The sequence below is a fragment of the Zosterops lateralis genome (assembly GCF_965231275.1).
Source record: "Zosterops lateralis genome assembly, chromosome: 6".
Lineage (NCBI taxonomy): Eukaryota > Metazoa > Chordata > Aves > Passeriformes > Zosteropidae > Zosterops > Zosterops lateralis.
This window is the reverse complement of record NC_139761.1, coordinates 37658052-37681901: the sequence shown is the minus strand read 5'-3', so window position 1 is coordinate 37681901 and position 23850 is coordinate 37658052. Positions and strand designations below refer to the sequence as shown.

The 23850-nt window shown below is 40.8% G+C and overlaps 1 protein-coding gene across 1 annotated transcript in view; it reads right to left on the bottom strand.

The window, feature by feature from the left end:
- The window catches only part of LTK (leukocyte receptor tyrosine kinase), a 49420-nt gene extending 27499 nt beyond the window's left edge, over positions 1-21921 (bottom strand). The window contains 7 exon segments of the mRNA XM_083863070.1: positions 3925-4019; positions 9028-9194; positions 10751-10851; positions 11912-12064; positions 13007-13144; positions 14857-14996; positions 21872-21921. Coding sequence (XP_083719196.1) covers positions 3925-4019; positions 9028-9194; positions 10751-10851; positions 11912-12064; positions 13007-13144; positions 14857-14995 — 793 coding nt within the window. The 5' untranslated portion in view covers position 14996; positions 21872-21921.
- Positions 21922-23850: the final 1929 nt, after the last annotated feature.

Below are 23850 nucleotides of genomic sequence, written 5' to 3'. Positions count from 1 at the left end.
GGAAAAATAATGAACCCTTGCCTCATAATCTACAAGCATCCTGTTTCAATAGTTAAATTACCCATTTTTATGCAGATTTTTAATTGGAAAATCTCTAAGAAAAAGGACAGGCTTTTTTCCATTTTGTGAGCCCTCATCTAATTTAATACTGAATATTTTTCATCAGTTGAAAAACATTGCAAATATTTCAATTTGTTCCAGTTGTGAGAATTTAACAGCTGTCTGATGCTCTGCTGAAAAGAGACTCACTCAGTTCCAGATGGACAATTATCTCTGCCACAAAGCCACTTCCCTAAATAGCAATAATTAACACCCTTGTTAGCTGTGTCAGAAAGGCCAAATAACTAATTGAAGCATGGAGACCTTTCTGAGCTTTTACTCCTGAGAATATTCCCCCCAGGTCTGACTGAAAGCACAATGATTCATGCAAATAAAAGAAAGCTTTGTACTGACACACTCTGTTCATACTGAGATGGAGAACTTCAATGGATGAAGTTGTCAAGCCAGTGAAAAATGTAATTAACCCAAAACAAATGCAAGGAGGAAAATAGAATGAAAAATACAATGCATGGCCAGAAAAGATGCTCCCTGAGGCCTGCACTGAGTTACAAATTCCAAAGGTCACAACAGTCTCAAATACTTAGTGATGTACAAGAAGCCTGGTTATGTTTGCCAGAGCAAAGGAATGTAAATCGCTCTCTGAAACAGAGAGTTGATCTGTGTGTCTACATGGATTTTTTTGTGGCATCCCAACTGAGTATCCTAAGGCAGTGCCTCATTTCCAAACAAACACTCTTTCCTCCTTCTCCAAACATTCTCAAACCCTCACTCTCCAAAAGAAACTTTCTGTCTCCTCTGTATTAAGCAGCGGACTAGCTGCAACACAGGCTGAGCATCGCCCTGTCCATATGAGCTGTTAACACTTTAAAGGCTGATGTTTTATGCACTGTCAGACATCAACTTGTAAGGTGGTATTTTCCACAAAGCTGTTGTAGCCCTGGGACCCAGGGACTGGTGCTCCAGTCAATTTTAGTTTCCACTTCCCCTTCTAACAGCCAGCATGTTGACTGTAGAGTGAATGGAAGGGAATAAGAATTAACTCATATTAAGATGTATCTATATCCAAAAAAGTCAAAGAGCACAGACTTCCCTTTCTTTGGGTTTTAGCTAACACTGATTTCCCCATCGAAAAGAGACAGGGGGAAGTGTAAAGGAGAAAGAGAAGGCGTCTTCTGCAGGCAGAGAGCTAAAGTAATTCACTCCTTCACTGCTTCAATGCCTCTGTGACTGTAATGAAAATAGAGATAGAGATCTGGTGGCTGAGATTAATCAGAGTAAGATGCCTCACAGGATCTCCAAGGTGTGCATGGTCTCCTCAGAGTCCCACCTTACTAATGCTGGTTGAAGTACTCCTAGAAATTAGACTGCTGGGTCAGGGACTCTGAAATCAAGAAGTAGAGATAATCTATACAAAAGCTCTCTTTGGACAGTCTTGCCATTTATAAAGCAATCTTCTGGGAAATTGCAAATGATGCACAGACTGAAATGCAATTTCTAGGCCAGGGCAGTAGAGCTTGATGGACCACAGACCTGTGATCTTAATTGGAACAATAGAATGCTTAGAGCACCAAAAGATGATGGTAAAGGCAGTGAGAAGGGCAACTCAACTATCAGCACTCTATTTGCTGTACTAGTCCACATTTTCATGTTAAGACACTCAAAATTCAGACCTCTTCCTATATAAGCACTAGTTCACTGAAACTATGAAGTATCTTTATGCCTGTCTGCCTGAAGTTCTCACAATGAACCAGACATGCCATCCAGTCTGTGACACTGTCTTAGACAAGGTGATGGTATAAGCCAAAATGTGCTTTTGCCTCAGGTTTTTCATGGGGAAAAACATCTGTCAATGCCTAAGAGCTGCCATCCAAAGAATGGTCTGTTTGTGTTTTGTCCTTATTGATGTCTCTTGAGCCGCCCTCACTACTCAGTTGTTCTCTTAAATCTTACTAAACCTTTTCACTCAATTTTGAAGTACAGGGAAAACCTCACCTTCTTTCCCATCTTGCATACAGATACAGTGCATTCATTCAGTACTGGGTTTTGTAGAGAGTTGAACTACAAGAGTGAAACAGATGGAGAAAATAATATTTACATCCTAGCAAGCAGCAAATTCTTCCTTCCTGCCATACATCCTTCCTGCTGCCCTTCATGAAAAGAATTCACTGCTTGGATTTTAATTGGCTCTGTCTCTGACATCTGAAACCTGTCCTTGCCAGGGAGAAGTAATTTCATTACTGAAAAAACAGCAGAGCTGCTGGGCTTCTCTGCAACCTAACTGAATTAAAGTCATGAGAAGACAAATACAAGGGGGGTTGCTTTCAGAGGTGAGAAAACATCAATTTGCAAAGAGGATTCAAGGAACTGTGGTTTCCGAGAAACATTTCCTTTGTGATATGTTTCTTCTGCGTGACTCACGCATCTCTGGGTCATGCCTTCAGATGGGGTGAGTGCCAGTTGCTCCTGGACATTAGTGCAATTTATCCCAATCCACAATAAGGAGTAACTTGGGCAGTCTAATGGACAAGCTCTGATAACACTGCTGAGGGGCATTTACACCCCACCTGTTTGCCAAAGGATGCGTACCTGCACCACCCCCAGCAAAATGTCTGTGGGTAAACTGGAGGATCTATTTGAGGGCAGTAAACTCCAGCTGGGTGTACATTGGCTGACTCGAGTGCATCTGGAGTCACTCCCTTCAGGTTCCTCAAGACTTCAAAACAAACTGTTAGCATGGAGGTTCCAAAGTGTTTGGGAGAGAGTTAAGGAGCTGGAGTGAAAAAATGAAATTACCATAAAGAATCAGCTATTCCTCTTAATTTCAAGTGAAACTGTGCATACTCAGCATTTTAAAGAAGAGTGGTTTCAGTGCCCACAGAACAAAGGGACAGAGAACAGGACACTGGACCAGAAAAGGATGGGAAGGAATAGTGGGTTCTGTTGATGCGCTTTTAACACATCTATTTTGACATAAGCCCTCCCATATGTTATGTTCAGCTACAGCTAGCCACTGCAGGGACATGCTGACATATTGGGTGTGGTGACACAGAGTGGCACAGTATCACCAATCCACATTTTGTCTGCAACAGAAGTAACCATTCAAGTGTTGCATATCTTCCATTTCCTTTGTAACAGAGCATGTTTTTCCCCAGGGACAAAAGAAGGCAGTTTCTAATATTTGCAAGTAGCTCAAGTACCTAACTTCTTTTCCCTTGTCTGCTAAGAAAATCCACTACAATTCTTGCTAACATGTTTCAAAGGGTAGCACTGGCTCCATTTTTCTCTGGAATAGTTGTCAGTCATGTTCACAGCAATGAAGCAAAGGAAAGCTGTTATATATCTGGCAGTGATAGCTGATGTACCTCCTTACAGACTAAAACAAACTTGTTGGAGTGATCGAAATTTTGTTGTCAGAGAGTCAAGTTACTCCTTCATTTTATTCCTTTTCTCCACAAAAATATGGTGACTTTCCCCTTTGATTTCAACAAATTTGTTTCAGCTATCAATTACCAGGGTGCATAGATCAGCAGGGACTGTGGGAAAACAGTATGATGTAATCCTTCCATTTACGGCTAAGGAATAAGTCAAGTGTTTCTTGCCAAGACACACAGACAGGTCTCAACTATGTGATACAGAATATCCCAGTTTAGAGGAAAAAAGAGCATTGGGAGACTCTGACACAGAGTAAAATTGCGTCTACTTGCAATCTTCAGTAAGTCTGAGATAAAATGGCGTTGTTCTGAAAAAGCTCACATAAATGATCCATGCATGCTCTCTGGGGAGAACAAAATGTGTTCTAGATCTGTGGGATGCTGATTACACTACCCAAATTTTTGGGGGGATTCTGCAATATTTGTGGCTCACCGTCAGTGAAGCAGTCCAGGCCAAATGTAATGTTGTCGATAGCAATGTCAGCTTGGGAATTCCAGCCCCAGGTTGCCAGGAGTTCCAGTTGAAACCTTTGCAATAAGACAAATGTTTTAGAGAAGACCAAAAAAGGACTAAGGAGAGGGAAAAACAAACCAACCAAACAAACTATCTCCCTAAAAATACAATGTTCCATTATCATGGAAAAAAGATCATCACTATTTACAATCTTTCCTCCAGACAAGTCCAGCTGAGCAGCCCCAAGGGCTTGTTATAAGTCTTAGACACATATTAACCCCTCATAAGTACCACAACATCCATACAATTTCACATTTCACGGGGAACAAGAATGAGAGCCCTACTTCTCCTGCTATCTGCACACACATACAAACAACTGTCCTCTACTGATTGTTATACACAAAATAATCCATATTTAATTAGCGCAGAAACAGTCAGGAAATCAGACTGGGGGAAAAAAAATCTCCTTCTTTTTACTCTCAAAGAGATAGAGTAAAAACTGAACAGAATATCCAAATATCTTGGGCCTGGTCCTCAGCCAATGTAACAATGTAGAAGGTGACATGAGTTGATTTCGGAAGGGTTGGACATCATAAATTTCAGCCATAATTCCTTGAAGAGTTAGCTCCCTGGGCTGTCTCATCTTTTTCCACTATGACCAAGTGTTGCTTGTCTAGGAGCTCTGTCACATCCCATATGTATTCCTACCTTCTGAATTCACAAGGAAGAAAGAAAATGAGCTGAAGGATCTCCTCCTAATGGATAGGACTGGATTGTTTCTCATTACATTTCAGAAATAAACAGATGTCTGGTGTCCAGTCCATTTAGAGCTTATTAAAAGCATATGGACAGAACCTCTATTGCTGTCTCTGGTAAAGCTCAATGATGATTTATGAGAGATCAAGCACTGACCTGCCGAACACATTAATCATTCATCCTAGAAACTCACTTGTCCCAAATTAGTGGCAATAAAATATGTGTGTACATTCCACCCACTAACCAAATGTTGGTTGATATCCACAGTTAGTTGCATAGCTGCATACAAATCTTTAGGGATAAACTGCTTTTACCTCAACTCAAGAATGACCCCTTGTGCTTAAATGAAAGCATCCACACCTTCAGGATCTGAGCACTCTGGGAGTAAGTGCAGTAGATGCAAATCAAGGGTCTCTTGAATGACCTCTTAGCAGAAACCCTCCTCTTCAATAGCAGGCTTAGCAAGAGCAGTTTCAAACATCACATGTAAGTCCACTGACAAATGACAATAATTCCCCCATCTATCTGATGGAGGAGAGTCAGAGCACCCTGAGCCCAGAACCAGGGCATTTATAGGACTGACAGGCATAGACACAGCACCACATCTTACCTCTTACTTAAGGCACTCACATGGCATTATACCATTAGTCAGGTCAGTCTGCTGTGTCTGGTCCATGGAGTCAGAGCAGACAAGGCTCCCTGGCACTGCATCACCAGGTAGGTTTCTGCTCCAGCTGAGTACAAGGGGGATCTTGAGGAATGACTCCCACCCCCCTCGGGGCATGAGAATTGGCATTTCACAACCTCTAGGCTCTGAATGCCTCCCCTTCTTCTTATCTTCAAAAAAAGAGGAGGAATTTGTCTTTTGAACTCTGTGCAGTGTTAGCCAGAGGGGTTTCTAGTGTTCCTGTTCATTGATCTCATTTTGCTGACTTCAACAAATTATATTCTCTGTTGTCTGGTCTTCTGCCTGTTTGGTTTTCTCCTGATAGCATTATTTTTCCTTGTGTGTGTGAACCAAGTAAGTGAATTTGCCAGCCCATCACCAGAAGCAGTTTTTCAAAGTAGCTAGATGCCCAACTGGGAGGCTGATCATCAAACTGTCTTCCTTCTCTCCTAAGAAGTGAATTCATTGGATGAAGGTCTTGCTAAAATCTACCTAAATTGAGCCTTCGTGTCCTCCTTGTTCTTTTAGCTAAGGTTTCTCTACTTCTGGCCCCGTCAAGCAGATCATGGCCTGCAACTTCTTGTGTGATCTCTCCCCTTCCTACCTACTTAACTACTGCCTACCATCCCCTCAAGGAAGCAGGGGAAAGTACTGCATTTTCTCATAGCAAGAGAAGGACAGGAGTTTCCAGAATATTTGTGATACAGAAAAACAGCATGCCAGCTCAAAATCTGCCCTAAAAATTACCTAAGCATAACATTGCTAGAGCTTGCATTACAAGGAAAGCTGACAATACCCATAAATACACAGAATAGTCATTCATGAAGTACAAAACTGTAGTAAAATCGTTCAGCAATGTTTATCACACACTTCGGTTTACAATGTTTTCAGCTTCACCAACATCAAAGCAATTTAGGCTGACCTTTTCTATTTTGGGTGATTTGCTATGACTTTTCAAGCAGTCAAAACATTTTGTGAGGCAATGCAGGGATTCATGATTCTGACCATGCTCAAAAATGCTGGTAACTTTTTCAGCACTCTGTGGCTCTAAGTACTGGAAGTGGGATGTGAAATTTGTGAGGAAGAGATTCACATGGCAGGCATGAGGTGTTTTGTTTTTTTTTTTTTTCATGTGAATGAGCCTCAATTAAAATTTTAAGAAAATATCTTTGAAATTTTAAATCCCTGACTTTTCCATGCCTGGTATTTTTTTTTAATCCTGCAGTTTCCTCTTCCCTGGATATCTGAAAGTCTCAGGCAAAACTGTACTTTCCAAGCAGTGCTATCATGAACCTTATCAGGTCCTGCTTCAGCTACCTGAGGTGAGAACTACCCTTCCAAATTAATGGATAAACGTTTTCCTCCCCAGCCTTTCTTTCTGTTGCTGATTCTGGCCAAACAGGAGAAAAAAGGCTGCCTGAACTGAATCCAGAATGAACAAGGTGTGATTCTGGAGAGAGGCTGGGAGCTCACAGGGAATTTTAAAGCAGAGGGGCATAGATTTGGTGTGAGAGAATTAAATAGCCAGTCAAATAGGAATACTGGGAATAAACCTTTACTCTAGGTCTGGGATCATTGAAATGAAAGCACACAAGAGATAGCTAGGAGGAGAAGGGAAGTGCAGGGAAGGGATTCAGACTTAATTATAAAAAAACCTAAAACAAAACAACACACAGAGACAGCGGCTGCTGGAAGAGAGATGGAAACAAGAAGCAGGGAGGAGTTCAAAAAGGGAAATTACAACCAGAGGCATAAGACAGATAAAATGGGTTCACAAATGGGAGGCTGAAGCAAAAGAAAGAGAGATCAAGTATGTGAAAACAAGGAAGAAAAGCACCAAGTGCCCACAGAAGCTGCTGAGACAGGACAGAAGGAGTAGAGCATGAAAACAAAGATATAACAGGACTGGAATGGAGCCTGTGTCCTGGGAGCACAAAGACCAGGATTTCCTTCCTTGGGGAAATAGCTGCAGCACCTTCTAGCAAAGTGTGTGCTTGTTCCGTGTTTGTTATAGATCAGTGTAGCAAATGGCAATTTATTACTTCTGTCACCTGGCTAGCACGGGGGGTACAGATTTGCCTTCTGGACTGAACAGTTCCATCCTTACCCATAGTGATTGTCACTGTTGTGCCACTCAGTTTTAAATTTGAAAATGTCCTACAAAAAGGTTACATGAAATAAAACAAGATAGAACTACTTGAAACAGACTGTAATAATAAACAAATGCATGACCTGCCTGCATCTTTCATTTTGCCTAAGTGCTCAACTTTGTCAAACATTATAGTATTTGAACATTTGAATATCAATTTTTTTTTCATGCCATTCTGGCTAGTGCGTAAAAGATGCATCCTGCTGTCCATTTCCTTCTGCCACATAAGATCCATTTTGCTTCAGAATTAAGGGCCAATATGGAAATTGGAGGTTTCAGGGAACAAAGCATAAGAGACTGTGTATCATCAGAGGAGGCAGAAGGTCTTAAATATCTCTGAAGAGCCCCTTGGACTCTGCTGCAGACAGATCCACAGTAGAGTGCCCAGAGAAAAAAGCTATTCTGCACTAATTCACTGGCCATATTTTACATATGCATAATTAAACAGATGCTAATCCACAGGGCTTCAGATTGTGTCAAACAAGAATATTAAACACAGTGCTAGCAGGCAGACCAATCCTACCCTAAAGGAATCATTCATGGCAAAGGTGTGTATGGTGAACATGATAATACTGAGACCAAAGGCAATCAGGAAATGAAACTAGAAAGAGGATAGAGCAACATTTATAATATTCACTGTATAGACTCAAAGGAATTTTTTTCTTAAGTTTCATGTGAAACAGGCCTTCCTGAGGGAGGGGACACCAAAAAATCACCACCATAAAACCAGATTGGAGAAATTGAAAAAAAAAGTTAAAAAAAAGTTTATGTTGTGCAAAATAACCAGCTACCAACACCAGCTACATGGCTTGAGATTGCGTGACACTAGGTGAGGAAGGAGAAATGCCTGAATAAAATTTTATTTCATTGAAATTCTTTAAATCTTCAATATTTCACTTCATTTGAAGACCAACATTGCACTGTATTTCCACATCTAACCCATGAGAACTTTAGTGCAAGACTTATTTGGGCAACAGTCTTTTTCTGAAATCATTGCAAGGAAGAATCATTGGTAGGATCTCCAGCTGCCCAGACTGAGCTGATATAGATCCTAAACTGGACAGCTCTATTGGCTTAACTGTGGGATTACAGTTGACTGTAATCAACTCATTTTGACTCATTCAGTGAGTGTTTTTTACTGTGGGAGCATGAAGTGCAGCTATGCTAATCCAGCTCTTTCCCTGCTGGGAGCACTTTGCCCTTGTGAGTACACTGGCTTGCTCAGATTGCTAAATGTTTTTTAGTACAGATGCTTGCTGTTCCCAAAACCCAAGTACTGTTCGAGGCTGCACAGAAGTGCAGTCACATGGCACGGGCTAGTGTGGAGCTAAGCTGTGCATGTGCACAAAGATATCCACTTATGGCAGAATACTTCCTGAGCAAGCAGAGTTGCTTAAAAACAGCCCTGAAAGAAGGCAGGAATAAAAGTGACACTTCACAATAAAGAGAGTAACAATTTACTAAATCTGTAGGAGTAAGTAAGCCTGGCTGCTGACAGCAAAGCTCTTACCGGTTCTGAAGCACTGGCATTGGTAAGGTGATGAGAAACCAGTGGTCACTCCAGCTCCCTGCCCTCTCCCACATTGGCAAAGTGATTGGAGCTCCCTTTACCTCTTCCCTGAGAGAGAAGGAGACTGTACCATTGTAGCTACCAAAAACATGCACTGAAAATTGAACCTGTAACAGAGAAAGAAGAGGAAAAGAATGACAATCTGTGACAAAAGGGAAAGGTAGTCACTTCTCCCCTTCCTGGGAATTTGAGACACCAAACTCTTTCATGACAGAAATCACTAAGCCCCCGCTCACTGACTGTATTTGACTCAGCACGATTACTAGCACAGAATTGTCCCAGGGAAGACCCAAACTGACACTCCTGTTAGGCTGCTGTTCTTCAACCACTGATGACAATATCCACAGCCTCTAACAGCATCTGGGTGAGAGGATGGGTTTCTTTGTTATTGTCTTCTCTGCCCCAAATACCTCTGAAACAAGGACTGTCTCTAGAGGCAGGAAACCTCAGTCCATCTACCTGCTCCAACTCATAGGCATCACCTGAATTGTAGCACCCCTAAGACAAGTGAACAACAAAATCACTAGGCCAAAGCATGTTTTGAAGAAGGACTTGTTCCTCTTTCTTTGGAGCAACCGTTTCCAGCTTGCCACAGAGCAAGAGAAAGTTGCCATTTCTGCCACTGCTTGGAATACTCAGCTGCCCTTTATGTTACAGAGAGCTCCAGTACCAGCAGGAAAAGGAGCATGAGTGTTCTGCAAAGAACAACTCACAGAAGTTCCTTGATCCTGCAATGTGGCCTCAAATCCTTGCCAGTGGAGGACAGAATGGATCCAGATCTCCTGTGCCTCTACACAATGACCAACAGTGAGTGCTTTTCCTCTCCTGGTTTTGTGAACCTATCTCCAATCGCATTTTATTTTATTGTTTATTTTGTACCCAGCTGGATTTATAAATAAATATAAATGCCAAAGTTACATTTATGGCACCTGCACTGTGTTTATTTTCCCAGCTCTAATTAGGAGGCATCAAAGCTTTCTTTTTTTCCCCTAGCAAGACTAGACTCCAGCTCAAACTTGCAGCTTAATTTTCCTAAGTGTTACGACTGTAATATTATTTAATATTTTTAGTTCCAGCATCTCAGAGCTGCAAGGTAAGTTGTGTGATTTTATCAAGGCCAGGTTGCATTAACCTTTTGAAATTGCTGAATAATGTGATCAGAAATTTATTATATTCATGTATTTCTGGAGAATCTAATGCCTTCTAACTCCACACTCCTGTTCTCAGTGAAACTATCAAGTTTATTAACTCCTGCGGAATTTGTGAAGAAAAATCTCAGCAGCAGATATATTAAAAGACTAAATGTCCCAGCCAGACAGCTCCCTTTTCTACAAACCCTGGCTGCCCCATACAATTTATTGTTGGGCACCTCTCAGAGGAGTAACTCTTCTTAACTGGTACAGTTAGGCTTGGGAGGTTTCCACAGTGAGTAGCTGATTTGGGGCTTCTGCTTTCACTTACTGAGGGTGCACCTCACATCTCCTTTCCAGTTGTGAATAAGTGGCCAGCTAGGCAGTATAGACAGCTCTTCTGCTTTCCAGTGCTGTGTAGAGTGTGCACACACTCTACACAACAGGAGGGACAGGAGAACAGGCTAGTTGTGCAAATAGCGCCTACAGCCTGATGATTTACTCCACAAAGGTGGTAAGACAGAGTGACACACCTGGTAGTCTTCAGTGGCAAGACTGTCTGGCAAGCTGGTACTGTAAGCCTTAGCCATACCACTGGTGTGAGTGCTCTCTGCTCGCAGGTAGAGGAAGTGTCCTGTGAACACAAAAGTGAAGCAGAAACGACAGAATGACCTTTTGCTCTTTTATGTAATCCCTTGAAACAATTTAACATCATTAATTTTACTGTAGGTAAGTAAGCATTTGTAGGTGTAAGCAGGGCTTGACAGCAAATCTATTAGTGAGGTTGTAGTAAACACTCTGGTAGATTTCAGAAGCACAAAAGTCAACATCCCAAACCCTTTCTTGGAATGTGAGTGGATAAACCTCAGATACCATTTAAGATCTTCCCATACAGAGGTGCACACCAATCTACACTCCTAATTCCTACCGTTAACATAATACTATTAGCATCAATGACTCTTGCTGGGACAAGCACTGGGCTGGAAGAGTTTATTTGCAATCTTTGTTTCTAGGGAGAGCTTTGTCTCAGGAGACAAACAGGGCACTTGTATGAAAACCCTTCATTTTGGCAGGGAACTGTGAGGCAAGACTCATGTGTGCTAACACTTCTGACTTTCAGCCTGAACATGTGAGGGTCTGGCCTCCCCCCTTATTTAGCAAGTTGACAATTCTGCAGTTCTGGGAATTATTTGACTATTTTTTTATTGTGGTATTTTACGGCAGAGAATGTGAATGGTCACCTGGGATATTCTTATGTGTGATGCCCTTTCTAACCCACTGGTGGAGTCAAGGGTCTTCAAAACATTTGTTTTTACAAGTTGCCTAGTTCTGTTGGGCAATTTTTACCTTGTAATGCAGCAGTTATCATATTGCTGCTGAAGTACTCTGCATAGCTCATAAGAGGAAGGAAGAGGGAAGCAGTATACATTACATGACCTTTTAAAGGTGAAGGAGAATCCTTGTCTCTGGGAGATTTGTGTTAACTTTTTTGCAGAACTTGTTTAATATAAAGTTTTGAGGAATGTTCAAAAGTCAATTTTAGCTACGTGTGAAGTTGTTATAGATAATACTGATGATGAAGTTCATTTGGCAATGTTGTCAAAATTTTTAAACCAATTTAAATAAACTTAAGTTCAAGGCTATTTTGTACATGCATACACAGAGAGTGGGAGAGAGAACAAAGAGGAACCTACCACCAGTGGCTTGCAAAGTAGACCCTACAAATGAGTCCTCTTGAATCATTTCAGAAAAGCCCCGAATAGACCAAGGAGATGCTGCAGTTTCATTCAGTGTCCAGCCACACAGACCTTCTTCAAAAGAGCAATGTGAACCCTCCGGGAGACTTTCTACAGTCAAGAACAAGAAAAAGTAGGAAAATAGGAGCAACTTGATTATGGAAGAACACAAACAAAAGCAAAAGTGAAAATCCATTGTGGTTGTCCAAATTACCTAATATATGCTACACTGTCAAAATAGTTTGTTTCAAAAATATTTTGAAAATATTTTCTAAACTATTTCAGAATAGTTTGTCTCATTTGTTTATTTCCAGGGTCACCATTAGAAGGCCAGCACTTTGCTTCTGGAAACTTTTGAGACTTTTTTGTGCTGTCCTACTCTAAATACTGGACAAAATTTCAGCCCCTATAATCTCAGGAATGTCAAATCACTGCCACATATTTGTAAAGGTCTTGCTGCATATGAAATTGCAGACATCACAAAGTTTTGTGTCCACTTAAAGGAAGGCAAATCAATAGATTATTTTAAATCTGCACCACTGTACTTGGAACAAAGCAAAACGTTTCTTCTCAGCACTACATGTGTAGTTACAGGCTTTCTCTGTCCTGACGTGCAAGAACTCTGAACTGGGATCTCAGAAGGACGGATTTATGACACTATAGGTAACTAAGAGTGGAAAGATGATTAACTTCTTTCCCTGAAGGGAAGGTTTAGATCTTGGATTCCGAAGGAAATTCTTACCCAGCTGCAGACATGGAAATAAGGTTTTGCCTTTCTCTGAAGTAGCAGTAACTGTGAAGGGAAGGTCATTGAGCTCCTTACTGCAATACTTAAGAAACCAAACCAATTTTCAAAAATATCCACTTTATTCTATACAGGGTGAATTTTCAAAGAGAATCTTGGTATCCAATTAATGTAAATGGGCCAGATTAATTCAGGAGGTAAAATACTGAATTAATTTAAAGATAGAATCAATTTAACTTCTTTTTTATTCCAAATTATTTCTTCTAACTGAATGAAGGTTCCCATGAAGTGTCATGCCACAAACTCACCACACCTCACTCCTTCCTCTTCTTTGGCAGGACAATCACTGATGAACTCACAGATCTGTAGGTGGCTGACACAGCCTCCATGAATGCAGGGGAAGGTTGAGCCTTTGTCATATATAAAAAGGTCTTGATTTTCTTTATCTAATGGGGAAAAAAAAAGGTAACTAAATCCAGAGACGAGTTGACAGAAGGTGTATGACCCTTCATGTGTATTAGTTTTCACACATAAGTACCTCGTCCTTTGTGCAATAGATCTCTTCTTTTTTCATGTAGGTTTCTATCCAGCATGAAATTCCAAATTTATTGCTCTTTTCTTTCTCATGAGCTGCTTTTCTGTGTTTGTGATAATTTGGGTTTTTTTTTTTTACTGAAGGGCCTTCCAGTTTCCTACTGTGATGTGCTCCTCAGTTCTGCACACATGACTGTGCACCTGCCAGGCAGCTGTGACATGCTGCATGGCACCCTGCTGCTGGAGGCAGGGACACACATTTATCTCCACCCCTGATAGACACATTGCTATGCCCTGTTGAGGTATAGCACAAGTTTAACTTGTGCTGCTGACTCATTTCTGTCCCAGCTTCCAGCTGTGGCATCCAGCCCATGAGGTAGCTGCTTCCCCAGCCAGTTGGTTTGCTGTACATAAATTTTATTCATGCACCCTAACTAGTCTAGTCAGTTCTAGTCTGGGAGCATTTGACTGGCTGCACGGGTACCCATCAGCCAAGCTGAACATGATTTTTAAGTCTGATATATTCCCAAAAGCATGACTCTTAATGCACCCAGCCTGTCCTGTGGATGCATATGTTCCCAGGCCTGTTATGGATCTGCTGCCCTTTAACAGAACTCTGCACAGAAGTTCCATTGGGATTGTTACTACTCTGGAAAAAATGCAAAAGTCAGGGAACCAATTGCAGGAGAAAGAGACTGCAGCAATCCAGGTACATACTCTGAAATAGTATTTTTTCATGAGACTATTTTGCGCCAGATACATGAACCAGTCTCAATAGAGACTGAGAGTGCAGTGCTTCAGGCTATGTGCATCACCTCAAAACTCTAGGACTGTCAAAAAATATTACATTAAAAATACAACATGTTAAATGAAAAGAATAATGACTACAATTAAATCTCTTATATGATCAAAACCATGCTTACAATAGTGTGTTCTTTTTACATTACATTACAAGCTATTCCTACAGTCTGCAAAATGGAAACAAGAACATTATATTAATTCATGAAATTCAGGAAGTGCAGATGATTATGTCCCCAACCTGAAGACTGCCTGTGCTGTTCCTTGCACTTCCAAGAAACCTAAATGACATTAGCAGGGTTGTGCACTGCCACTGAGGATCATTTGCATGATATTCAGAACAAAACTGTAAGCTCCAGGTAAAGCTGAGGTCTTAGCTGAGCACTCAGTACTTTAGAGAAAATAATTACATTCATTTTAGAGAGAAATTCTCAGCCTGGCAGTAGCAAACAGACCCCATCAGAGGCAGATAAATGTTTATTTTCTTCATAGATTTGTCAGATAAAGCCCAAGTATGGAAAAAGCTTTGGTTATACAGGGTAGACTGTTGTTCTTGATTATTTAAGAGAGAAAAATACTAAATGCTAAAATAATCTAAGACATTTTTCATCCTTGTTGTTGGATTCAGCATAAGCCCAGTTGTTTTTAGTTTTTTTTCCCATACAAAGATCAAGCCAAGCAAAGCTGAAGAGAGGATCACTTAAATTAGTTCTATAATTCTGAGTTACTCATCTTTCTTCGAAATCCTACCCTACCTCTCATCACCCTTATCCATTTTGGTGAGGATGCATTTAGTTATTCCAAACCTGTCTGTGTCACAGCATACCATGAAAACAGTTCCTGAGTTGCAAGGAGCCCACTGCCAGTAGTTCAGCATCCTGTGCTTCACAGTTTGAATATACCAGGGTGATTTTGAAAGGTCTTTCTATTTGTCCAATCTGGGCCACCAGGTGTTTCCATTTCATCCTAGAGGACAACAGAATGTTATCAGACATACACACAGCACATTGGAATCCATGGAGTCTCTAGCACAAAGATTCTCCACTGTACCAAAGAGAAGTGATAATATCCATGTGGGAAATTGATCAATGAATGCAAACAGCAAGATAACAAATGGGTGTTAATATAAAACAAGTGATGTTCAGCCTAGCAAGCTCATGTAACGTTATCTTTGCTGCAGAGCCTATTATTAATGATGAAGAGATCCAATCATTCCCAATGATTCTTAAATGGGTCTTGAACCAGTTTTGGACATACTACCCCAACCATACATGATTATGTTCTGTTTGCTCTTGAAAGTACAGATCAACCAAGCAGCTGCACGTGTCTCTGGATCTCCTCAAGCCAACACTGACACTGTGTGTTCTGGAAGTAAATGTCTGACCCTGAATGTTTCTTGGTTGTGTCAAGAATGAAAATCTTTATCTGTATATTGTCTAGCTGATTTTCCACTTTACAAACTACACCCAAAAAGCAAGGGATAGAAGAGAAGTGCTGTTCCAGGAAATGCAGATTACTTGGGCCATTTTCATTTCACTACAGAGCAAATTCCATAACCTGCAAATCTAGACTGCAAAGGTTTCTCAATTGTGCAGTACTCATGGCAGTTTGGAGAAAGACAAATGATCCCATGCACCCTAATTTTAAAGATGGTTGTCAGACATCAAAAACTAGAGAGAGATACCAAAAGGGAATTTTTGAAGCACCTCACTCAATTAAGTCTGATGGAAGTCAAGACATCCAGGTGTAATTTAGAAACTACAGCAGAATTCTTAAAAATATTTTTACTTTATTTTTGTTTGAGCTCTTCTTACAAAGATGACCCTATTTCCTCTATTTCCTGTCCTATCATAATATATTCAATAGTTCATTATCATTTAATTCATCTTCAGAAAGGTACAGCCCTGAATTGCATCAGCAGCATCTCTACTTCCCAACATGGGAGAACAACTGCTTTGCTTTCATTGTATATTACAGTACAGCTTCAGGAACATCCAGCACCTATAAATATATCTCATAAATATTCTTATAAATATATTCCCCTCGCCACACTGTGGGACAACATCCAAGACCATCCATCACTGACCCAGAACTGAGTCACTTCTGCTACATGACACAGCTTTGTTCATCACTCCACTGCATCCTGTTGACCACAAGAATGAATGGGCGATGATCAAATTGGTTCAACGAGCCAATAAGGGTAAGGACAATCTCTAAATCTTTCAAATTTAGCTATTAGGCATACTAGACTTGTCAAGCACTGAAGCATAGTTCTAATACCTCTACCAAGTTACAACCCACCCTGCAGCTGAGACATCATAGTACTACCAGTGTTAACACAACACTGAGTGCAGGAACCTTTGGCTCACAGCCTCTGATTCACATCCAGTGGTAAATTTAGCAGTAGCAGCTAAAGAACCCCACAGGTGAAAACAATGACTGCTTCATCTTCTGCACCTTAATCCTATATGCTTTATGAGCCAGACACCTTGGAACTTGCTGTTTATAGACTGGTATATCAAAATAAAACTACTAGTCATCTAAGTCAACAAACCAAGCTCTGAAATGCCATGACTTAGGATGACACACTGTCTATTTTGCCATTTGGGAGAGCTGTGGTATCTGGTAGAAGAACAAGGCCACCATATTAAGCCACTACTTCTGTGAATTGGCAGCTCTTCTGAGTCAGAGCACTAAGGTCTCAGGAAACATCCCAGTTCTGCACTGAAATATGTCTGGTACTGAAATTTTCTCCATTTATAACACCACAGAAAAAGCTATCTAGAATTCAAAGACTGCAAAAATGACAAGTGGCTTTGCATCACATAGAGTGCTTTAGTGTATGAAGCCTCTTCATCATTAAGATATGCCCTTTCAGAGAAAGCTTGGCCCCCTAGATCCAACGGCAGCAAGATTTCTATTGCTGTAAATAATTACACCTCCTTTGCTTGGTCCCACCATTGAAAGGGAAGCTAGTCAGAGCCAATGTAATTTTCTTAATGGAATCAGGAATGAAGCCCATTTTTGACCCAGCAGAAGATGGATCATTGCAGCAGGCTTCCAGGTAAGCAAAGCTTGGCAGTAACTTTACTATTGATTTTATGTCAAACGAGATCCCAAATATCAAGGCATTACTCTTCTTCTAAAAAGCGATGTTAAAATTCATCTGTATGCACGGAAGAACTATCAGGGTCTGACATAATTTTGAGAAATTTGCATGGGTAGGAAGTTAGGAGTAGCAAGCTATCTAATGCTTAAGGCAAGAGAATTCAAGATTCACCCTGAAAACTTTTAATTCCAAATTTTCTTTTGTAGTGTTCACTTTAGGTTTTCATTAGCCTCTCAAGCTTCTCTGCTGAACAGATGTTTTCCACCCTATTCTTACCAATCATTTCTATGATGTGATTTTTCATATCCAACAAAGTAACTGATGATTAATTTTAGGAAAAGATTTTATGTGAAGAATAACCATCTATTAATTGGGATTGAAAAATGTAATAAAGCAGAACATGAAAGCTGAAACATTTTCTAAATTAGGGGGACCCACTGCATGGGTTTTTGGACAAAGCCGTGTATGGTAGATGCTTCTAGACTCAATCAGTGAATATAAAAATTTGAAGTTTTGCATTATTTTTATATACACAGGAAAGCTGTTGTCTGTGAGTCCTCACAAACATCCAGTGCTATCTAAGGAAACAGAGAGAGCAAAATACATGCCCACCACTCCTGCCCTCACCAAAGTCTTAGAGGGTTATTCTTTGACAAAGTATATTTTTGGGCGCAAGTTCAAGAGAGGCACAAGAGGCATTTACTGAACCATATTCCCAGTTTAGTGTTCAAAATTCATAGTCTTATATAGCAGCTGGACAGCCTCACCCTTTCTGGATGCATTGTTTAAACAAAATGGCTCTGCTCATTGTTGTCAGCATGAATTTAAGCATTATCTGAGAACACTTACCAGGCTACTCCCTTGTCATCTGTACAGTAGGAGAAGTTAAATAACTTTTGTGGATAAAAACAACCACATTAGTAGAATAGAAGTGTCAAAGATGGCAAGTTTTTTCAATGTCTCAGCAGAGACATTGAGCATTTTATCCCCACCACCCCTCCAAAAAAAAAAAAAAAAAGGGAGACGACACAAAAAACTAAGCAATAAACAGTTTTGTGAAGCTGGCTAACTGAAAACCAATGTGTGCACGTGGCCATGAACTTTTTGTTTTCCCTTCTACCAAGGCTACTGGGGCCATTCCAGAATGAAAACAGAACAAAATCAGCTAGGCTTATTGACTACAGAAAGTGAAAATATGGTCCCTGCCCCAAATGATGCTTTTTATTTTCAATGAAGTGTGAGTACTTAAAGTTGAAAGAAGCTAGCTTCTTACTGAAACAGTTTTGGCTGAGAACACTGAAATAATTGTGGTCCACAACAAACACAAACATGTGAAAACACCCAAAACCACAAAGGACTCAAGAATTTTCAACTGTGGCTGACTCTGGGTCTGTGTGGTAAAGATGAAAAGGTGGGATAAGCAAAATAGTAAAAACATTTAGGAAAAAGAAGTTTTTAAAAAAGTAAAAAATATGTTAGATGTGGCCTGAATAGGCACCATAACCATAACCCTGAGAAAGTGAAAACAGTTTTCTGAGTTAAGTGCCAGACAAAGAAGGCTTGACCCTGCAAGCGAGACTACAGGCTCCTGATGTTTGAGCTTTACTGACATAATGAGAAATAAAATTTTATATGTATATTTTTATAAATACACAGAATCTCATACACCTCACTCCCTCAGCAGTTCTCCTTCTAATGGTAATACCTCAGAATACCCACGATCTGTAGGTGTAGCATTTAAAAATAAACATTGTGACTTTGCCCTACTTGTTCAGAAAACATGGTGCCGAAGTCCATCTGTTTCTTTTTTCTTTCACTAAAGCTTATGTGTGAAAAAGTAGTGGCAGCTTTAATACTACCAATTTAATGATAAATCCTACTAGTTAGTGAGGCGAACAGGACAAAAATTTGCTCTTACATGTGACATATATCAAAGCTTTTGGGAACTGTGTAGCTGATGGATCCTGAAGCAGAAAACGGAAGAATATTTCTAGGTCCAGAAAGAGGAGAGTTCACTGAAGTGCAGCTGGGGTTTATGATGAAGTATAGCTTGGTCATGTGTTGCTTCGCGTATCTGTCTCTCAGGTCAGCTCAGCGTCAGCTGAGCCACCCTGCTAGCTGTGATACGCCCAACAGTACCTTTGCGTAGGTCCTTGGCTCCGCAGCCCCTTTGCCTTAGCTGTCTCGGCCGTGGTTTGAAAGAGGGGACACTCCGGAGGCTCAGGGAGAAAAGGTTTTATTCGGGTAACTCAGGGGGCAGCCCCTGGTTCCAGGCCTGTGCCTCTGGGGAGTGACCCCGGGCCTCGGTTACAGGGGGTTTTTGTTCCCCCAAAATCTCAGGGGTGGACACAAGTTACAGAGACCAATCACACAAAGCCAGGTGGGTAAGGTCAAAATGCAATACACAACATTAACAAATCAGGTGGATTTGGGATGTGGCCCTTGGAGACCCACCAATCCCTGTCAGACACCTCTCCTGAAGGTCTGGGGTCTGGGGGATGGTGGACATGTGGGGGAGAAGTACAATGGGATGGGGGAAAACACAATAGGACGATCGAAACCCAGGGCAGAGGATTAGAGTTGTCTTGGCAACTCTTATCAACCTCTGATAAGCACATTCCAAGACAGTAACTTTACCTGGCTAGGGTTAAAGTCCAAATCACATCAAACCTACAACTAAGAAACTTATGATACTATTCCAGCACCCCCACAGTCATGGAATTGAGACATGACAAAAGGGACTGAAGCACGATTTCCTGGAGTGCCTGATTATCTGAAAAAAGTGTCACCTGGTCTTTTTCTATGTCCAAGTTTCTACTCTGATCTGAAGACAATCCCTCAGTAGTAATTTTCACTGGTTACACCAGGTACTACACACAGGTCATCTGCTCATTGTCCTCCTTGTTCTGCTCTAAATTGTGCACCAGTGTTTGGTTAAGACAGACAATCTTGTAGAACTCCTACTCCCTGTGGAAAGTCCTGTAGAGTGGGAACACTTCAGGGTGGTCTCTCCTTAGCAACTAATGTTGTTGAAATCTTAATCATGGAGAGAATGTTCATTTCAGGCTACCTGCCTAGCAAGAAGCCGGTCAATCACCATGTTAGAAATAAATTATGTTCTCCCCGCAAGGTCAGGTTTTTTAAATTGTACTAAGATTTTAAAGTTTTGCTGTAATGGGGGGGAAAAGGAAGGGTATTTGATGGTTCCTAACTTTTTTCTCTCTCTTTTCTATCCTCCTTTCTATCTTGATTTCAAACAGGACTTGATCTCCTCCCTTGTTTAAAATATTAAGGGTAAATTCTCTGAGCTTACTGGTGCTCCATTTCATTCAGTAAGAAAAGGTACCTGTGTCAGTGTTGGCACAGTGTCTGTGCCAACTTCCAGTAAAGCTAACTTCATTCTAATAAATCTAAATGCCATCACTTTTAGAGAGATGATCTTCTTGACTTCACATAGAATTGTTTTGCAGCGCTCAAATAAGCTGCTAAACAACATCCATGATCAGTTCCAGGGATGCTGCAGTGATTACCAGCAAAGCGTGGTCTGACCAGTAAGGTGTAGCAAAAGGGTATTTTATGAGTTTACATAGCAGAATGGAGCTGCAGCTGCAGAGGCCTGTCAAATATTCAAAAAGCAGAAAGGGCTGCTTCGAGTAAGTAAAAAAGGATATGAGAAATTAATCCCAGAAAATGCAACAGATTCCCAGCAAAATTGGCAAGAAAGTGAGGAAGGAATAGCCAGGAAAGAACTGAGCAACTGCTGAAAATGAGAGAGAAAGAGAGAGAGATCTGAAAGAAAAGAAAATAGGGTTTTTTACAAACTCTGCTATCTTTGGCTGATGGGGACTCTTCGCTACAGATCTCCATGGCAGCCTGGGGAGTGCCAAAGAATTCAAAGAAAACAAGAATTGGGATCTATTGCTTAAGTTCTCCCTGGGAGTCAGTCAGGTGATGGAAATAAAAAACTGTTATGTGTCTGACCAAGGTTCTTACAAGTTGGACTGCAGCAAAGGAAAAACAAGCACATGGAAAACGGCAAAATTAGACAACACGTGGACTTTTCTCTTTCTTTTTCTGTTGTTATTTGTTCCCTTTACCCATTTCTCTTCCTTATTGCACTGTGCTACACACAGGAATGAAAAAATAAAACATTGGCAGGATCAAAGGGAATACAGGATGAGATCTGGGATTGTTACACCTTCCTTTTTTTGTTTTCCTTCACCTCTTCTTGCCTCAGTTTTTTTCCCTCCCTGAACTCTACAAATGGAGCAGAAGTGGATGCTCCTGAAGCTACTAGAAAGGAGGAAATTATTAAAGAGGTAAAATTAACCCCACCTCAAAATGAGAATTGTGACCCTTACAGCATTGATAGGACTCACTGAATCCATAGGGATATCAGTCCTGTTACCAAGGCAGTTTTTGGACTGAATGCAGCTGCAGTCCCAGAATCAGTGAAAAAATTAATCACTCTTCACCTTTCTAAACATGAGGGAAGAACAGTGAGACCTAAGCTAGTGTGTTCTTTGCAAAAGGGACACACAAAACCTGTGTCTGTTCCAGGCATCCTGTCAGGAGGCTGTGTGCTTCAGTCCTGACAGTCACATCTTTATTTTCTGCTGTAATAGCAGCAATGACCTCGAGAAGGCAAAAGACACTGACAAACAGCAGCCTGGAGGAACTCCACTCTACCTTGCAATTCAAAGGCTTAACAGTTGAAAATTGGTTGTCTTACCTGGCATTCTCCTCATGGCCAGCTCTCAGAGAAGTAATTGTATTTTTGTTTGTCTCCACATATTTGATTTCAACTCTGAATCTCTGGAGGAGAGGAACAGCATCCTGTGAACTTATGGCCAGTTCCAGCAAGCAAGAATCCAAGCTCCCAGACAGGATAGGGCTTTGCAGGCTGAACTCACATCTCTCTGGGAGTCTACTGGTGTTCAGGAGGAAAATGTCCCCTGTAAAGAGAAAAAAAAAAAACCACAACAAAACAAGAGACACACAGCATGGATGGAGGAGAAATAATAAGAGGAAAATGGATAAGGAGTTTGAAGAAAGGAGTCATGAGAATAAAGGAAGGACTATGTGCAAAACCAAAAGAAAAAGAGACAATAAAGTGAAAATTTAGGGTTTAAGTAAAGAAATGATAGAAGAAATGAGAAGAGAAGAAACCAAAAAAAGCATGAAGACATGTCCAACAAAACAAAAGCCAAAGACTTTTCCAGTCAGACAGCAGACAAGTGGAGCCAGCTATGGCTTGTATAAGATTGAGTTTCCTAAGAAAAATCCAGTCTCTGTAAGTAAAAGTAGCTTATCCCAAAATGGGGAGATAGAAAATGACTATAATTTCCATATACTCTATAAACAGGGGCCGGCTGTTTAGGGGGTACATCCATGCACAACCAAAGGCAGCACACATGAATTACATGGTTCTGACTGGCTCTTGGGCACTGGCTGTACCTTTGGGAGCTCTGCACCAGAACCAGCACATGGTGGAACTTTCAGTGACCTGGGCCTGAGGTCTCAGCCTGCTGACTCCTGCTGCAGCCAGAGCGGGGCAAAAGCAGGCATCCATTTGAGGGGGACTGTAGCTCTGCCTACCTTCACCATCTTCACGGGAGGAATTGTTTTCCAGAAGCATCTGCTGTCTCTCCTGGGACACCAGGACACCAATGGAAGATAACACCCAGTCTGGTTTTCCAAAATTGTCTGTGGATGTTACCCATGAACAGCTTGAGCCGATGATACAAGAGACTTCTGTTGTGAGAAACGAAAGGTTTTACTGAAGCCTATCCCAGCTCAAATGGCAAATGAGTGACCAAATGTACAGTGTATGAGGGCTCTGCCTCCCAAGAAATGGAAGAATTGAAGAGAAAAAAGAAATTTTGTCTTGGGCAATAACAACAGAATCTCTCCCAGGGCAGGTCAAGGAACATGTAAGAATGAAAAACTAACCTGCAAATTCTTGGCAGAACGTAAGCCAAATTCTCCCACTGGTATCAACAATTAATTTATATCAGTGGAAGGTCTGGAGCACAAGTACTCAAAGTCCCAAATGAGAATAACACCAACAATATCAACAAGGATAATGAAACTGTCTGGATTTAGCATTTTGGCAGAAAGAAAGAACTGCTACTCTAAGGGCAACCATTGCTTAGCAATAGAAAGAGCTTGACAGAGTCTCAAGCAAAATAGGTGAGCAATGCAAGCTTCACAAAATTTTTTATCTTTTTTAGGCAGTTTTGTTTTCCTCTAGCAGGATGGATAAGAATACCTTCTTAACAAACTCCAGAGTCCGCTTGCAGTACTAAAAACACTAGATCATCTTGGCCAGAATTTTTCATAATCAGCATATTATAAACCAGACAAGAAGTAATTCACTGTTCTCTCATCAATTTAATATAAACTCCCTGAAGGGATGTTAGCTGCACAAAAGTCTCCTACACAGAGTAGAGCTGAATAGAACTGATATTAATTTGCATGATATTTATTTTCAGTACTAATAATAATATCACAGTAATAACTGGAGTGTCCCCAGGCCAAGTAAGAAATATTAAGAGACTAAACATTCATATTTAGGATCCTGATTTTCAGAGGGTATTCAAAGCTTGCAAACATGAATGACACAAAGTTATCCCTTCAGTAGTCTTATTCCTGAGGAGAACAGTCAGGTAGGAAGGAGACAACTAAGGTCAGAGATATACCAAGGAAGTG